This window comes from Nyctibius grandis, chromosome 2 (genome assembly GCF_013368605.1).
Source record: "Nyctibius grandis isolate bNycGra1 chromosome 2, bNycGra1.pri, whole genome shotgun sequence".
Lineage (NCBI taxonomy): Eukaryota > Metazoa > Chordata > Aves > Nyctibiiformes > Nyctibiidae > Nyctibius > Nyctibius grandis.
Window position 1 is genome coordinate 109,123,068 of NC_090659.1, and position 18,606 is coordinate 109,141,673.

General features: G+C 43.8%; 1 protein-coding gene across 1 annotated transcript in view; it reads right to left on the bottom strand.

Annotated features, from left to right (window-relative positions):
• Nucleotides 1–9,227, bottom strand: part of CUL5 (cullin 5) — a 35,176-nt gene extending 25,949 nt beyond the window's left edge. Inside the window, 4 exon segments of the mRNA XM_068423087.1 lie at nucleotides 582–587; nucleotides 1,579–1,670; nucleotides 1,672–1,683; nucleotides 8,916–9,227. Coding sequence (XP_068279188.1) covers nucleotides 582–587; nucleotides 1,579–1,670; nucleotides 1,672–1,683; nucleotides 8,916–8,939 — 134 coding nt within the window. The 5' untranslated portion in view covers nucleotides 8,940–9,227.
• Nucleotides 9,228–18,606: the final 9,379 nt, after the last annotated feature.

Sequence of the window (18,606 nt, forward strand, 5' to 3'; positions counted from 1 at the left end):
AGAAAGCCTTGACTCATTACCTTCCTCTGGTTCTTCTTCCTCCTTTCAATAATAAGGCCAATCTTTTGCAGGAAAGCAACTACATGATCTAAAGGTATGACTTTGTTCCTATTAATCAATACAGTTATTTCAATACAAAAGCATCTTTTTTAGTTTAACTGAAAAGACAAAAATTAGAAGGTAAAAAGTTCTTTGACACAGATCAAAGGCTCTGGCCCAGGATTTAAAGAGGTCTACCTAACTTGTGAGACTTACGCAACTTTCCACGTGCAGAAAAGGTGTTACCGTATTTAGAATGCCACTGTTCTCTCGACAGCAGTGAAAAAAGCAACACTAGATAATTATACTCAAAAGGCAGTTAGAAGACACCTACAGATTTTGAATTTTTATTAAAAAGCTTAACAAGAGCACTGCCCAAAATAGGAACCTAGGAGAGTGTGATCTTTTCCCTCAATATCCTTAATTTAGCCATAAAGTTACTTAAGTTCTATTCAATAATTCAGCTACAAGAAAAATAATAAATGGAAAATTTCAATACCAATGCAGAATTATTAAACTAGTTACTAAAATGAAGCAGTGACTCAAAACTGAATTGGTACCTTAAACTATACCATGTTTCTGGCAACTACTATAGCCGTGACATCATAAGATATTAAAACTCATTACATGATAAACTACCTTTCCTTTTGGTTGGCAGAGAAGTGTGACAGGTGCAGTAAGATGGGTCGTAAACGGATCACTGCACCGTCCTCATCAAAAAGAGCAGTAAAGACACAGTCTGCAACAAGACTGCGTTTAAATAAAAAACACTTTTTGTGACAGATTTTAAAAAGCAGAAGGAGAGACTGCAGGTTTAAGCTACAACTGTATTGAGGGACAATAACTACGTTGAGACAATGACTATTTTAGATATACTTTTAGATATGTATGTTTAACTCACTTTCATATTACGTGGCAAAGGTCACACAATGTATTTTAAGAAAAATATCATCACCTAAGAGGAAGCAACTTCTGGATTTTTGGAAGGAAGAAAATGGCAGGGTTTTTAGAAAGTACAATAATGCAAACACTGTCTGGAAAATATTATATATATTGTTTTTTATGGTATAAAAACTATTCAAACTATACCAGTTAAAACTGCATTACCCTGTTACTTCAGCAGCATTTCTTAAGTTCTTTTAGAAGAAAGCCATTCAAATCAGAATAATGCAACATTCAGCAAACTGCCTTTAAATGGACTTACTGCCAAAGCAGTAAACAACATTTTCTCTCTAATTCTAACAAAAATTTTGTGGGCAGGTACAAAAACCTGTTTACTATGATTAGCTGAAGTCAAAAGCTCTGCTGTTCTTTCTCCATCCTGTTTGCAAAGACCTGAATCTCAGCAAAACTCTACCTTTGCACATTTACAGTGATGCAGGCACACTTAACACTTAATAAAACTTAAACTAGTACTTTTGTTCTGTATTCCCACATACTCCCGTGTCATATGTGGACTCCTGTATCAGAAGTAGTACCATAACTGTATTCCCATTATGCAGAAGGATGTAAGATACTAAAAAATTACTTACGAAAAACAGATCAAACCATTGCTGTTTTGTGACAGACTCCTGACGAAGAAGTTTCAGAACGATAGGGCGCATGAAATCCCATTTGTCTTCAAACTGAATGTGAACCTTTATTCTAAAAGGAACAAAAAAATTACTGTTAATAGAACAGTTTCTATTTAAAGTTATCTTTAAGGATTGTAGTTTCTATAGTTAATGTAAAAATACCTTCTTCTCACAGGTGTCTCTCACAAGCTAGCATTTGAGCTACAACACCATAGCTGAACAGCACTTTTCACAGTAAGTATTGTTTTAGAGAGGGACAGAGCTATTATTTGTTTCTTAGAGAAGCAGATTGCAAACTTCTTGCTTTATTCACCACACTAGCTACAATGCAACAAGTTCTACCAAGTGTTCTTCACCTGTTAATGGAGTATACATTGACAACGTGAATGATACTGGTCAGCTTCGTTGCCCTAGCCAAGATACATGCAATGAAAGTCATGAGGCAGAGTCGCAAACCCATCTGAACAAATTACCACAACCAAAATGGCAGCCAGGAATCAGAAGCAGTACCTGTGGATGCTGCCACGTACCTTTTTTCTCCACGGTGCATTTGGCATCAGCAGCAAAGAGGGAGGAAGGAAGCAGAGTAACACAGGAGCTGTGGTATCAGACTCCCTCCTGTGGGTTAACTGGCCAAAGGCAGATTGACAGCCAAGACTACAGTTGGTGCAAATAAAAATGATATACGCTTGTGCTGAAAAACCTAATCCAAGGTGAATTTTTTCAAACTTATGATACAAATTAAGAGGAAAACTAAAGAAATTAAGTGCTCCCATATAATTCTGATTATTCCGAAAAATCTCACTGTAGCATACAAGCCGACTTCCATTATTTAAAAAAAAAAACTTTAAGAGAAAAAATAACAGTTCTATTGCATATGTTGTAATCCTATTTGCTTTCAGCTCCACATTTTAAAACGAAAAACTCACAATTAAAAAACATGCTGATTGAGAGTTCTGTGGCAGAAAAACTACTGTTTGAGGTATCTGCAGTGTTATGTCCAGTGCGCTGTTTACTTTTGAACAGATCATTCTCTTGGCTAGTAATACTACATTTGATACAATTCTACTTCCAATAAAGCAAATAATACAGTCTTAACTACTTGAAATTCTGACAAGTGCACCGTTCTGCCACTAACATCTCTTCAGATGAAGAAGCACAAGCAGCACGCCAGGTTCTCTCAACCCATCTCCTTCTGCTTAATTTCTACATGGAAATTTACAATTAAATCTGTTATTTAATATTCAGAATAAGCATAGTTTGGAAACTGTATCTCCTGTTGCTCTTAAGCGCAAAGATGTAAGCTGGAGAAGGACTTTTTACACAGGGCATGTAGTGATAGGACGAGGGGGAATGGTTTTAAACTGAAAGAGGGTAGTTTTTAGATTAGATCTTAGGAAGAAATTCTTTACTGTGAGGGTGGTGAGACAGTGGAACAGGTTGCCCAGAGAAGCTGTGGATGCCCCCTCCCTGCAGGTGTTCAAGGCCAGGTTGGATGAGGCCTTGAGCAACCTGGTCTAGTGGAAGGTGTCCCTGCCCATGGCAGAGGGTTGGAACTAGATGATCTTTAAGGTCCCTTCCAACCCAAACCATTCTATAACTCTATGTCTCATCTTCAAGTATAAAAAATGTAACAGGCATCACAGTAACCTATTTTACAGCAACAGCACCTAGAGGCTGGATAATGCTGTGAGGCCCCCATTGTGGCAGGTGCTACATATGGGTCTCATGGAAGCAGCCCCTGTTTCGATAAAGTTTAGAATTCTTTCAACATAAAAAAAATTTAGAAAAAGAAATTGTTTTCCAATTCAGAGAGAGCAGTTTTGCCGGTTCTCTTCACCAAAAAGGTTATCAAGCGTTGGAACAGGCTGCCCAGGGAAGCGGGTGGAGTCACCATCCCTGGAGTTATTTAAAAGATGCGTAGATGTGGTGCTTAGGGGTATGGTTTAGTGGTGGACTTGAAATGCTAGGCTAATGGTTGGACTTGATGATCTTAAAAGTACTTTCCAACCAAAATGATTCTACGATTCTTCCACTGTAGAAAAAAAAAAATTAATGCGTATCTTTGAAAATCATCAACTACATGCTTCCCCCTCATAGAGCTAGCTTTACAAATTTTCTCTAAACTTTTATGAGTTGCTCTAATCTTTCCTATTCCTGTGAAAACGATTAGTTTCTACCTTGCAGGTATTTCTGTTCCCATCCCCTCTTTGCAGGATAATGAACTTGAAAGACCAGCTGCTGAATAGTTAGGAAGTTCCAGAAAAGGCACTGTAAAATAAGTAAAACCAGCTTCCTCAGAAGTTTTCCTTTGGAGTGAAACTTCAGAGTAGGTCCCATAAGCCTTCTGGAAGAGGTAAAAAGTCTGTTCTGCAATTCTGGAGAAGTGCAATTCAGCCCTTCGCTGAAAACAGCTGAAGATAAAAAAACGAACGCTCTATCTTTGTGAATAAGACTAGTTTCACTGTAAAACATGGGGGGAGGGGGAGGAAGTTGCAAACACTAGTGTTTATATGATTTAGATTGTGATTACCGAGTTCATGCTAAGCAGCACACATAAAACTCCCATTTCAGCTGTAAAAACTGCACGTCCACTTGTAACAAACATGTACCTACTTAAAAAGAATCCCCCAAATAAAGTTTGGCAGAAAACGCCATTAGGAAAGTTTAGAACTTTGTTTCCCATACACAGGAGTAAAACTTTTTTTTTTTTTTTACACTTTTTCCTTTCTTCCTAAATTAAGCAGAAGAGGAAATAAAATTAATGGATTAAAAATCCCACTCAACTAAACTAGTCTTTAATTTCAATAAACAATTCAACATCATCTAGGTAGATTCAGGCTTCCATGACCATTACAAGAGTGTAAACTCTTGTACTGAAATTACAAGAAGAAAGGGTGCGTAACACCACTTACTGTGTGTCATTCACACTCATTAATGCTACCTCTATTAGTGTACAGGGAAATCAAATTTTATAGTAGAAGAGGAGGTCAAACAGGGGTAATTCTTAGTTGTTACCAAAGTCACACATACACCAGTGACCCGGACAACACAAGGAACCCATTTCCCGCTTTGCTGAGCCACCCACAAACCAATGCAATTTGTGAGCAGTATTTCCTGGGTAACTTCTCTTTCTGAGCTTGTTGCCTCAAACCGCAGTTCCCAAGGGAAGGTAAGTAGGATGGTAAGTCACACCTTTGACGAAATAAAATTACTCCACTTATCAAGTCTTCTCTGAAAACATGGATTACAATTGATAGCCATACCCTAAGTAACCATTCTAGGAGTTTAAAATTTAATGCTTTGAAAAATAACTCCACTTTTGAAATATTTTATGTTTCAAAAGTCACTTCAGTAAATTTGTCCACGGAGATTTAAAGTTCCATTTTAACACTAAACTTTACTTGAAATATATGCTACTTCACACACTATATTGAAATATATACTACAACTTTACTCTTCGAACTTACTTTTTTCAGTTCTTCAATTCTATACATAAGCACCTAAACACTGTATTTTAGGATAGCAGGTAAAAAACCTCCCAGACTACGTTGGTGGATATTACGGAAAATTAGTAGAATGATGCAAGTGGAATAACAGAAAATTCCTCTCCTTAACGGTAAGCAAGTTTAGGAAAAGTGCAGCAGAAGCAGGCATAGAATATGGGATGAGAGCCTAAATAAATGTGGAATATAACAACGCAAGGCAATATAAGACCTCCACGCTACTGTCCCTCTGAAGCTTGAAATGTCTATTTGGACATTCATCTCTCTTTACTGTGTACCTCTATATCTTTCAGGCCACATACAAATTCAGCTCTAACCTCTGACAGATGCTCTAAGCAGTAGTGTAAAAAAGCAACACCCTTTACATCTTATTGTACATCTCATCTACATACCACTAACGTCTTCACCTTTACCACTTCGCTGTTTTCAGACACTATATATATTAAGGCTAGTTCACAGAGGGATGAAGTACAAAATATGAGGTTCCAGACTGAAATAAGCATGAAAATTCACTGTCTGATTAATCTCTGCTACTAACAGCTCTAAAAAAAAAAAAATCAGTGTAATGATTGTAGTGAAGTTACTACACAGAGCAGAAAAGTAGCCATAGGGAAAGCTTTGCTATGCAACTAATTAGTGTGCAACATTCCCTAGCTTCTTAAGGATATCCTAATTGGAAGTAGCCAGGAAGAAACAGACAAACTTAAACTACAGATCTGGAAATATGTACTTTTAAGTTGAAGAACTCAAAAACTTCAGATATGTTTCCAGCTGTCAGTGACAGAGGTGTGAGATCAAAAAAAATAGTTGAAACCAATGCAAAAGTAAATAATGGTTCTCATTTCATTTAAGTCTACGGAAAATCTACTGCTTTCTTTGCTTCCTCCCTCCTAACACCAGGCTCAAGCTTCAGTTCATCTGGCAAGGATGGACTCTTGCATTTGCTGGCAGCTCCAGTAAAGCTCTACAGAAGTGTCAAGATCTGCTAGCATGGATACAGCTACAGGTTTTCTTTGTGCTGCAATAAGCTGATGTGCTTTCTGTTCCAGAAACTGCAGAAAACCTCATGTATCTTCATGTCACGTGAGAGAATTGGTTTAGAGTATCTTGTCACTGCAAAGGGAACACGTTACAAGTCCAACACACCCCCTGAAATAAAGCATCCCACTTCAAAAGCGTCAGTCACATGTACGCTGAGAGAAAAAACTCCAGGGGACTCACCTAGTAATGGCTCAGTCACCTACAGCAAAGCCATGGCCTCAACATGGGAGAGCAGTTCTGCTGCAGGCAGGGTACACACTAGTTTACCACCTAATGGCTAGCTCTTACTAAGTACTTCAATATTTTCATCACATTACAATTTGTTGTATCTCACCAGGATTCAACATATGATTGGTCATTCTAATTTTGCATTTAAAGGCTCTCTGAGAAGAGAGTGCTTTTCACTAAAATAATAATTTAATTAGGAATATTATGCAGTAGTGGAGTTTAAAGGATGCCCTATAAAATTACGACAGTCAGATTCGGATTCAGCTAGTATCTGTTACTAGAATAAGAATATGTCACTTCATTTTCTCAACTATGTAGAAAGTTGAACGAGGATGGGGGAAAACCAGAGAAAACTCTTTAGTTCCTGTTCATCCTAGCAAAAACAGGAACTGCCTAAACCCAGCTTTGATTATGCAGACTTACTTGGAAAAGATACGGAAAAACCTTACAGACTTTAACACTTCTCCTTCCTTATCCAGTGATTTTTTTACTGTGCCCAGACATTGCTTTTTTTCCCCCTAAACATTAAAGCAGAAGTACGTTTCACAGCACGAGGCACTGCCCGTCAACACTAACCTGGAATCAACAGTTTGCTTCTCTGAGAGCACTCTGATGAGCAGAATTGGGTAACAAAAGACCTTATCTAGTTCCAAATCTTGCATTGGTTTATTGTGTCACTATAAACAAAGTCAAATCACTGTATAATCTTTCCTTTTGTGACACAGGACTCATACTTTATTGTCTTTAGAAAACTCACTAATTAGTAAGTTACAGTGCTTAAAAACACCCACGTCACCAGAAAGGCCTATTTTAGAATAGGTATCTCTGTAGCATTTTTCCTAAAACACACTGTGCATATGTACCTTGTCATCAATATAAAATATTAATGATTCAAAGGCCAGTTGCAAAAATATCACTAGCCAACACAAAGGCTTTGTTCGGTTCAGCAAGAGCCATCTCGCAGAATTAAGGCCTTTGACTATTTTCACTTACTGTACACCTATTATTCTTCCAAAACAGCTGGAGTGGAATGCTGACAAATCTCATAGGCCTGTGTTTCTTCTACTACGGGCTGTACAGCCACGTCTCGCCACAGCACACATCAGTCTTTCCAGAGATCCTTAAGGTACAGACAATAGATGGACTAAAACATTAACAAGTAGATAAACTGTCTGAGCCCTGCTCTAAAACCAAGCTCTTCCACAAAAAGCACATTTCTTCTTATGGGACATTATTTTTTTCACCAGTATTCTTGGATTCTTCAATCTTAGATTTTATTTAAGTCTTACCTGCTTAAAAATCTAACTACCCACTGACGCACAAAAAAATATAGAGAAATGAATTAAAATTAATTTCAATTACATTTCAATTTCAAGAAAGATTTAAAAAAAAAGATTTATCTTTTTAATACTAAAACCTTGTTTTGGGTACAAGGAAGAAACAAGGCTAACAATTATTTCTCATTTCTTCACACTGAGTGTCTCAGAGTAACACAACCAGCAGTTTCAAGCCAAATCTGTACATCCAAAATAGGTCAGATTGCTAAAATGTAAGCTGCGCTTCTTCAGAACCACATTTAACTATAATACATAACAGTGAACGCATGTATATGTCTACATTTATATATATTTTAAATTGCTAACTGATAAAGTGACACAGCCAGCCTTCCCAAGGCCTTTCACACTAACTACAGGGATTTTCTAGAAACACTTACTGGAGACATTAGTGACAGTTGTTTAAAGTAGGCCTGTCTTCCATGTGCTGGCATGGCCTCAAAGGCCACATACAGTTTTCTCCACACAGATGCCACAAATATCAGGACAGGCAGTCCTGAGCTCAAATACCGGACTGTCACACTTAAAACTTCTGTTCAAATCTGCAGCAGCTTGGGGTGACCGACATCTGTCATCAAACACTGGGAAAGCCCTTGAAAACATCTGACTACAAAAGCAAAGCTGCTTAATGTAAGTGAAAGGCCTCCAGGAGTTTTTCTGTGCAGAGAAACTGTAGTTAACAAGAAAGCTGGAATACGGCGGCAACCCAAATAACAACACCTGCCCACCGCAAAGACATTTTTCAACTCTTTGTTTAACTTTAAACTCATTTTCCGTACACCTAGGTCTTCTTAAATAAACAACGGGACGACACCCTGCCCTGTCTTAACAGCACGACGCAACGCTGTTTCCCAACGACGCGTGTTTGGGACGGCAGAGCCGGGGGGGCGGGGGTGCCGGCAGCCAGGAGGCCGCCGGCCGGGCCCGGCCGAGGCCAGCGGTCCCGCACCGAGCGCGGGCGCGGCGCCAAGGCCGTTCACCTGAGAGAGGGCCGCCGGCCCCCCCCGCGCCTGGGCAACGGCAACTTCGGGGAGAGGCGCCCGCGGCCTGTCCCCGCCGGCCGCCCGGCCCGGCCCGGCCCGGCCCCGCTGCCCCAGCCACCCGCAGGGCCCAGCCAGCGGCGGGGCAGTCCCGGCCGCCCGGCCCCCCCCGCCTCCCTCCTCACGCAGGGCCCAGCCAGGCCCCGCTCTCACCTTTAAGAGATTAGACGTCGCCATGATCCCCCCCGCGGGGCCTTCCCGGCCGGCGGCAGCAGCTCCTCTCCCCGTGCTCGGCTGGGCTCCCCCCGGCCGCTGCCGCTTTACATGGCCCCGGGCCGGCCGGACCCGCGGCGGCGGCAGTAGCAGCGGCCGCAGCGCTGCGCTCCCTTGCCCCGGGACGAGGCCGGCACCACGCTCGGGGTGCTCTGCAGCGCGACCGGCTGGGTCCTCCACACGCAGCCGCCCCTCAGAGCCTCATGGCGGCGTCCGCCCAGGAGGCGCTCGGCATCAGCCCCGTCTCCATAGAAGGGGCCGGCCCATATGATGCGGCGCTCGGGAGACGGCCCCGCCGCCACGCGCGGCCGCTCGGGCTGCGGCCTCCGTCTGCAGCGACCCCTGGCGGCCCGCCGCTGCCGCTGCGCCGCATGGGGGAACCCCCGCCACCCCGCGACGCACTCCCGCTCGCCGCCGCCGGCGTGTCCCGGCCGCCCCGTCGCGGGGAGGGCTTTGCCTTCGCGGCCCCGCGGGGCCGGGCCTGCAGGAAGCCCCTTCAGCAGGGGGCGGCCGCCGGGCAGCTCCCGGGCAGCCAGCGGTTGGCGGCTGTGCGCGGCTGCTTTCCCTCGCGGCCCCGCGGCCATCCCCACCTCACAAACACCCCCGCACCCCAGCCCGCTCCTTCTCCTTCTTAATCCCCCGCACCCTCTCCCCAGCAACACCCCATGAGGTTGAGCCACATAAACAGAGGAGCAAATTCAATGTGGCTGAATAATGTGGTTTATAAGAAGAGAAATAAATTTATTTCGTACTTGGCGGAGGTTGGCGAGTGGGGGCCTCCACCCCGGCCCACCGACCCCAGCCGTGCGAGGCCACCGAGGATGCCGCAGCGGCCTCCCGCAGGCCCGATGTGCGGGAGCGCTGAGGGCAGGCAGCACCGCATGTTACCGGCACAAACCCCTGTTTGCGAAGCCAGGTCACTTCCCCACACGCAGATCTGCAGCCGGTGTTACTCTTCCTGCCAAACCGTTTTCACAAGTTTTCTGTTTAGTAAGAAAAGTTTGGGTTTAGGCACCTTTTAGGAGGGATTTGGAAACTTTTTATTAATAGAAAGTAGAATTTTACTTCTCTATTGAAACGTTTAGCCTTCATCTAAAATACGTCTTGAAGAAAATTTCAAAGATATTTTCTTACAGGTTAGGAAACTTAAGAGTTGGTGCCATCTGTTCAGCCTGGCCTGCTGCACGTCGCCTGGGTGGACAGCTGCGCTGCCTGCTGCTGGGGACGACAGCACCCGCTTCTCGGTCCTGGGGTGTAGCGTGAGGGATGTGATTTGAAGTTAAATTTGTATTATAGAGCATTGGGACCCTGAAGTGTGAGAAAAGCTGTTTTAAAATAATTGAACAGATCTGTACACTATGGAAGTTTTGATAATGCTGACTAAATATGGCCTGTGGCCTTATTAACTTAATAAATTAATATAGCCATATTAAGACCTTAACTGAGAAGTAAAAAGGAGGTACTGAATAATTTCCTATTTTGACAGTTTCCAGCTTCTGAATGCTTCAATTGGTCTAGAATTTTTTCTTTGCTGTTACTACATAATGTGTATTCTATACTATAAATATCTAAGTATACAGTATTCATTGCACATATCATGCATGCAGTTATACAGTTGTATATATAGTATATAATCATGCAATATAGATCCAATTGTATTACGTACTGTCCATTGCATATATCCTACAACAGTGCTGCAGTTATGAGGCCTCTGGCAGGGTAAATGAAGATTGTGCATTGTGTATTTGTGGATCAGCCACTCTGCTCCACAGTCTGCTTGTTACGTTACAGGTATGTAAGTACCAGAGAAGCTGAGGTACAGGCAAATATTCTATAGACTGTGATATGGAGGCAGTCGTTTCTGGGAGCCGCTACCCCATGAGCTGATTTAGCCTCTTTTCCCCAAACCCTTTTAAAATGTGATTATTTTCAATTATTTGAGGTTTTTTTCTTTTCAATTTCTATTAATCTATTAGTGTTTTTAATATATGCTTGCTATTAACACCACAATTCAGTGATGTTTTTAAACTGCTTTTGAGAAATAATGTAGACATCATTCATCCAGAAAATAAACTAGCTATAGAGAACTTCATCTCAGTTCCCTTTGATGCAAAGCTTGGAGTACAAAATCACAACGCAAATCATTAGAATGTTATAATTGCAAATTTTGCTTAGACAGCATTTAAGTTAAATGAAGTTGGGCTGTGTTTTAAAATGTTAGGTTTTAAAATGATGGATTTCTCTATATTTGCACTTTACATGCAAACCTACCAAAAGTTGCCACAAAAATGTAAGAGTACACAGGACACAGCAGTGTCTGAGTACCTTCGATGGTCTTGTCTCTTCTAAGTATCCTTAGGTACCCCACAGGCATCGCTGTAACATTTATGGGTGGGCCTGGAAGGGTCAGCAATGAAGTACTGAGCGTAAGAGTTCTTGTATCCTGCCTAGGTATTTTCTTGTGCAGTAGTTATGAGTAATGCTAGCCAAGGAATAAAGAGAACTTGAACACCTGAGAAGCAGTAAGACAAGGAAAGAGTGGTACTTTTTACTGATATGAAAACTAATGTGCACCTCATTTTGCATGGCTTATATAATGGCTGTGATTTTTTCCTGAAGATCTGTGCATTAATTTTCTGGGAAGAAAAGACATCTATGAGCCTGAAGGTTTTGCAATATTTTAGTACCAATTCAGGTCGCTTTGAAAGTACACAGTGTTACATAATTTTGTTTTATTTGCTTTAATTCTGTTGCAAATGGATTATTACTAAATTCTGATGGTAATGAAGATATTGCCTACCTTGCCTCCACAGGTGCCCCTGAGCAATAGATATGAAGCCCTAGTGGAATACAGCCGGTCCAATGGGGATGTGGTGGAGAGGCAACCTATATCAGAGGTCCCACCACAGTCAGAAAAACCTGACAGGCGTATAGCTACCTCCTCCACAAGGAAGAAGAGAAGAGTTTTAGTGGTTGGAGACTCCTTCCTAAAGGGATCTGAGGGCCCAATATGCAGAGCTGACCCCCGTCACAGGGAGGTCTGCAGCCTGCCTGGAGCCCGAATCAGGGATATCACCAGGAAACTCCCCAACCTGGTGAAGGCCACAGACTACTACCCCCTGCTGATCTTCCAGACAGGTGGGGAAGAAGCTGCATCCCGTAGTCTGAGGGGGATGAGAAAGACTACAAGGCCCTAGGACGGTTGGTGAAAGAGTCTGGAGCACAAGTTGTTTTCTCCTCCCTCCTTCCATTTTCAGGTGATGACGTGGGATGGAATAGTAGGATTCTCTCTATTAATGCCTGGCTACGAGACTGGTGCTACAGGCAGGGCTTTGGGTTCTTTGATAATGGCTGGTTTTATAAGACACCAGGCATGACCGTAATACATGGGAAAGGTTTATGTCATAGGGGCAAAAGGGTTCTGGGACAGGAATTAGTAGGGCTCATTCGGAGAGCTTTAAACTAGATTCAAAGGCGGATGGGGTAGTAGCTGGGCTTGCACCACTGGGGCAACGCTCTAGTGTTGAGGTAGACCAGGAGGCCTCCCATCCCCCTGGGGTGAAATCGGTGTGCTCAGCTCGCTCCCTGAAATGCCTGTACACCAATGCACGCAGCATGGGGAATAAACAGGAGGAGTTAGAAATCCGTGTTCGGTCGGGGGGCTATGATCTAGTGGCAATTACAGAGACTTGGTGGGATGCCTCGCATGACTGGAATGTGGTCATGGATGGCTATGTCTTGTTCAGGAAAGACAGGCCTCTAAGGAGAGGTGGTGGAGTTGCTCTTTATGTGAGTGAGCAGCTAGAATGTATTGAGTTCTGTCCAGGGGCGGATCAGGAGCGAGTTGAGAGTTTGTGGGTGCGAATTAAGGGGCAGGCTGGCAGGGGTGATGCTGTTGTGGGTGTCTATTACAGGCCACCGGATCAGGATGAGGAGGGTGATGAAGCCTTCTACAGGCAGCTGAGAGCAGTCTCGCAATTACAGGGCCTGGTTGTCGTGGGGGATTTCAACTACCCTGATATTTGCTGGGAGGCCTACTCAGCCAGCCATCCTCAGTCCAGGAGGTTCCTCCAGTGCATTGATGACAACTTTCTGATGCAAATGGTGGATGAGCCAACTAGGAGAGGAGCGCTGCTGGATCTTATCCTCACTAACAAGGAGGATCTGGTTGAAGAGGTGAAGGTTGAGGGCAGCCTTGGTTGTAGTGACCGTGAGATGGTAGAGTTCAGGATCTCATGTGGCAGGAACAGAATAGCTAGCAGAATCGCAACCCTGGACTTGAGGAGGGCCAACTTTGGCCTTTTCAAGCAATTGCTAGGGGAAATCCCATGGGACAGGGTACTAGAAGGTAAGGGGGCTCAAAATAGTTGGTTAGCATTCAAGGACTGCTTCTTCCGAGCTCAAGATCAGAGCATCCCAGCAGGTAGGAAGTCAAGGAAGGGTACCAGGAGACCTGCATGGTTAAACAGGGAACTGCTGGGCAAACTCAAGTGGAAGAAGAGGGTGTACAGATCATGGAAGGTGGGGCTGGCCACTTGGGAGGAATATAAGTCTGTTGTCAGAGGATGTAGGGAGGCAATTAGGAAAGCTAAGGCCTCCTTGGAATTAAACCTTGCAAGAGAGGTCAAGGACAACAGAAAGGGCTTCTTCAAATACATTGCAGGTAAAGCCAACACTAGAGGCAATGTAGGCCCACTGATGAATGAGGTGGGGGCCCTGGAGACAGAGGATAAAAAGAAGGTGGAGTTACTGAATGCCTTCTTTGCCTCTGTCTATACTGTTGGAGGCTGTCCTGAGGAGCCCCGGACCCCTGAGGCCCCAGAAGAAGTCAGGATAGAGGAGGAATCTGTCTTGGTAGATGAGGCCTGGGTCAGGGACCAATTAAGCAATCTGGACGTCCATAAATCCATGGGCCCTGATGGGATGCACCCGCGGGTGCTGAGGGAGCTGGCGGAAGTCATTGCTAGGCCACTCTCCATCATCTTTGCTAAGTCGTGGGCAACGGGAGAGGTGCCTGAGGACTGGAGGAAAGCGAATGTCACTCCAGTCTTCAAAAAGGGCAAGAAGGAGGACCCGGGTAACTATAGACCGGTCAGCCTCACCTCCATTCCCGGAAAGGTGATGGAACAACTTGTCCTTGATGCTGTCTCTAGGCACATCAAGGATAGGGGGATCATTAGGGGCACTCAGCATGGCTTCACCAAGGGGAAGTCATGCTTAACCAACTTGATAGCCTTTTATGAGGACGTAACCCAGTGGATAGATGATGGTAAAGCTGTGGATGTGGTCTATCTCGATTTCAGTAAAGCGTTTGACACGGTCTCCCACAGCATCCTCGCAGCTAAACTGAGGAAGTATGGTCTGGATGATCGGGTAGTGAGGTGGATTGTGAACTGGCTGAAGGAAAGAAGCCAGAGAGTGGTGGTCAATGGGACAGAGTCCTGTTGGAGGCCTGTGTCTAGCGGAGTCCCTCAAGGGTTGGTACTGGGACCAGCACTATTCAATATATTCATTAATGACTTGGATGAGGGAATAGAGTGCACTGTCAGCAAATTCGCTGATGACACAAAACTGGGAGGAGTGGCTGATGCGCCGGAAGGCTGCGCAGCCATTCAGAGAGACCTGGACAGGCTGGAGAGTTGGGCGGGGAGAAACTTAATGAAATATAACAAGGGCAAGTGTAGAGTCCTGCATCTGGGCAAGAACAACCCCATGTATGAGTACAAGTTGGGGACAGACCTGTTGGAGACCAGTGTAGGGGAAAGGGACCTGGGGGTCCTGGTGGACAGCAGGATGACCATGAGCCAGCAGTGTGCCCTTGTGGCCAAGAAGGCCAATGGCATCCTGGGGTGTATTAGAAGGGGTGTGGTCAGCAGGTCGAGAGAGGTTCTCCTCCCCCTCTACTCTGCCCTGGTGAGGACGCATCTGGAATATTGTGTCCAGTTCTGGGCCCCTCAGTTCAAGAAGGACAGGGCACTGCTAGAGAGAGTCCAGCGCAGAGCCACGAAGATGATTAAGGGAGTGGAACATCTCCCTTATGAGGAGAGGCTGAGGGAGCTGGGTCTCTTTAGCTTGGAGAAGAGGAGACTGAGGGGTGATCTCATTAATGTTTATAAATATGTAAAGGGCAAGTGTCATGAGGATGGAGCCAGGCTCTTCTCAGTGACATCCCTTGACAGGACAAGGGGCAATGGGTGCAAGCTGGAACACAGGAGGTTCCACTTAAATTTGAGGAAAAACTTCTTTACGGTGGGGTGACTGAACACTGGAACAGGCTGCCCAGAGAGGTTGTGGAGTCTCCTTCTCTGGAGACATTCAAAACCCGCCTGGACGCATTCCTGTGTGATATGGTCTAGGCAATCCTGCCCCGGCAGGGGGATTGGACTAGATGATCTTTCGAGGTCCCTTCCAATCCCTAACATTCTGTGATTCTGTGATTCTGTGATTAATTATTGATTAGTGTATGGTACTACATTGGACTACAGTTTTATATCCTTTGCATGGATTGTAAAAGACAGAGTGAATGACACTTAATCCCAGAGCTGTCCAGGGGTTCTAAGTAATTTGTAAGCAACAGCTCATTAAGATTTGGATAATCAGTGACATTAATACTGTGCATAATATCCTAGATGTCTCAGAGTGAACTGATTGCAGGCACAAATCTGTAGGCTTTGAATGAGTTGTATCAGAGAGAAATATGTGCTGCTATATTCTTTTCTAATGGCCTGAAACACATGGTACAAACACAAGACATATGTAGTTCCTTCTAGTCCATGACGGGAAAAAGCATTTCATGGTTGATTAGTCAGTTCTAGACTCCTCTCCAATCAAACTAGAGATACTCAGTAGGGATACTAAAACTTAATGTTTTTTCCTTCAATGGAAAGCCTTGTTATCACTGCCGTGGACAGTCACGATGACCCTATGCACAATCATGCCACGAGAGTCTCTGAAGACAATCCTATTAAAGTGCAAGGACACATGGACACTTACCTGTAGCTGAAAAAAGAAGTACTGTCAGTGACCAAACTTTTCACACGAAACAACAACTTCTATGTTTGTTTCTATTTCAACAAGAAATCAAACACTTTTATGTCTGATGTTTACTATCTGGGCTTCATGTCACCCTTTCAGTTAATAACAATAGCATTCTGGAGAAATTGCCTGCATGTGGGAGAAAAGATTACTGTTGCTTTCACTTAAAGTTGTTTAAGATTTTGGTATCTTAGCATCACCAGAACCACCTATCCTTTGCATCTACAGATGATCTGTTTGTTCTTATGCCAACATTGTCCTTTTGCTTAAATAACTTCTCTCTCCCTGATGTTTATTCTTCTCTGATGTATTTTTAGACAACAGTACTAGTCCCTTACAGTTTCCTTGCTGGAAAACTTTGCACTTAGTGCCCTGATTTACACTGAGGATGACGTGGGGTGGTGCAGAGCGACTGTTTGCAGGCAGAACCTGCAGGAGTGTTTTTGCCAAGGCCAATTCCTCCTAGGAAACGGAAAATCATGCAGTGTGCATTAGGCAAAATGTAGCCATTGTTCCACACCCAGGCACAGAGTTGCAGAGAACCGCTGTGGGGAATTACATCTGATCCAATTTTTCCTCTCCTAGCCTTTTTTTGACAGCTAGAAATTTACTGTTCATTCACTCTGTGTGCTCGGGGAGTTATAGTTGGTCTGCGAAGCATGGTACAGTGAAAGAGGATACAACATGCAAAATCACAGTTTCATGTGCTGCTTTTCTGTCACTGGTTCACATGTGCAGCTCTTTTTCAGTGCTCAGTGAGCTTAGTCTCATTTTTGTTTTAAAAGTTTCTCTGAGAATCAGACTCTGTTTTCCACAGAGAACTGGGCAGAGAAAAATCCCAATAAAATGAACAGCGTTACTGTGAATTTCAATGGTCTGACTGACCGGAATTGAGACATATCTTCCAAACTTATGTCCTGGCATAGCTTGCTCTTTTAATGCATATAATGCTGGCTATATGTTAGGGAAATGAGAACAATGATCTGCACAGAGGAGGCTTTTTCCCCTGAATAATAAGTAGTAATTATTTTAAAATAGCAAATTAATATAAATTATGACTACATAGCTAAACTATTTGCTTGGCATTGAAAACTGAACAAAAACGGACGATTCTCAAAAGCGCTGCAGAGCAGTGCCAGCCCTGCAAGGTTTTTATTACCAAGATTATGACTGAAATATTTTCCATAATTCCTCCCCTCAGTGTTAGTACCTCAATACTTAGCGACTACCACTACCATTTTAAACTATCGCCCTGCTCACTGTCAGACCTTAGTGCCAAATATGGCTTCTGGCAGTTTCTTCTTGCAAAGAAACCATGCAGGGGAGAAGATAAAAGGGGAAGAAGCCTGCAACATAGATGTAGTGCTGGCATAGAGTTATATCCAGCCGTTCCTCTCGGGCGGCTGTCCCACAGAATTAACCGATTCTTAGGCAGCCGCTGGAGCTGGGAAGTCAATAGCCCACGTCTCTGTGCCGACTCCAGGTCCTTGGCGTTTTCCTTCATCCCACAAGTCCTGTAACAGTGATGGAAATTTCTGTAGGGTCTTAAGGGCTCTGGCAGTGGTTAGTCTCACTGCTCCCCTGGGGCTGTGCAGGGATGGAAGGGATGATCTGGGTCTTCCTTTCCATCCTTATCTTGTGTATTTATTTCCCTGGTGACTGAGTTTATTGCTGCAGGAGGCTCTATTTGTCCCTCCACAATTTTCACGGAGCAGGAAAAATCAGTTCGCACACAAGCAGATTTGAAGCCACAGCACAATGAGGAATCACAGTACTTGAACTATAGCTGAAACTTCAGCTTGTTTACTTAAGCATTGATTTTATTTACAATGCATAGAATTTCTTCTTGTTACTTCTACTCTTATGTTTCTGTAGAAGCTCCTTAGCTGCAACGTGGACCTTTAGCAGCCTGTGAAGGTAATCAGGGCTATTCTTAGTTTCAGCTGCCCTTGTAGCCCATGAAGCTGCTGAAGATTGGTGTCAGCTGGTTTACAGCACTGCTCCCACAGAGTAGTAGTCTCTCAGCAGATTACACACTGAGTGTCCATCCCTGAGTAGCTCAGGCCTAGCCTAAAATGTGACTGTCTCTGAGAAATGAGTGAATGAAATACTTTCAAAGATGGTGATCCATTCTAGCAGCTTGGGATCAGGATTTTGGATTCCTCAGTTTGAGTTTAAAGGAAGATTTACCTACCCCTACACGAAGAGCCTGCTACTCCCCATTCCTGTTTGGCCTCTGTGGGCAATGGGCAGTCGTGGGAAGAGATGCCATGCAAGTGCTGTGGTAGTGTTGGCTGCCAAACAACTGTTCCCTGTATCCCCAGGGGTAAAAAGCCCACAGTGTGTGTATTGTATTTTGGGGGATTTGTGCTATCAAGTTGTTTTCCTCGATGCATTTTAGCTGTGTGTTTGCTGTTCCACTGGTTGCTTGTGGGAGCAGAAACTCCATGAAGAAAAATGATTGCTCTGTGGAGTCCTGTGCCTATAGAGCTAGCTCTTCCATGTCAGAAGTGATGCTTAGCAAAATATTTTTGTGTTCACGGAACCAACTTAATTTTCTTCACACATATGCTACACTCCCACTAATTAAGTATTA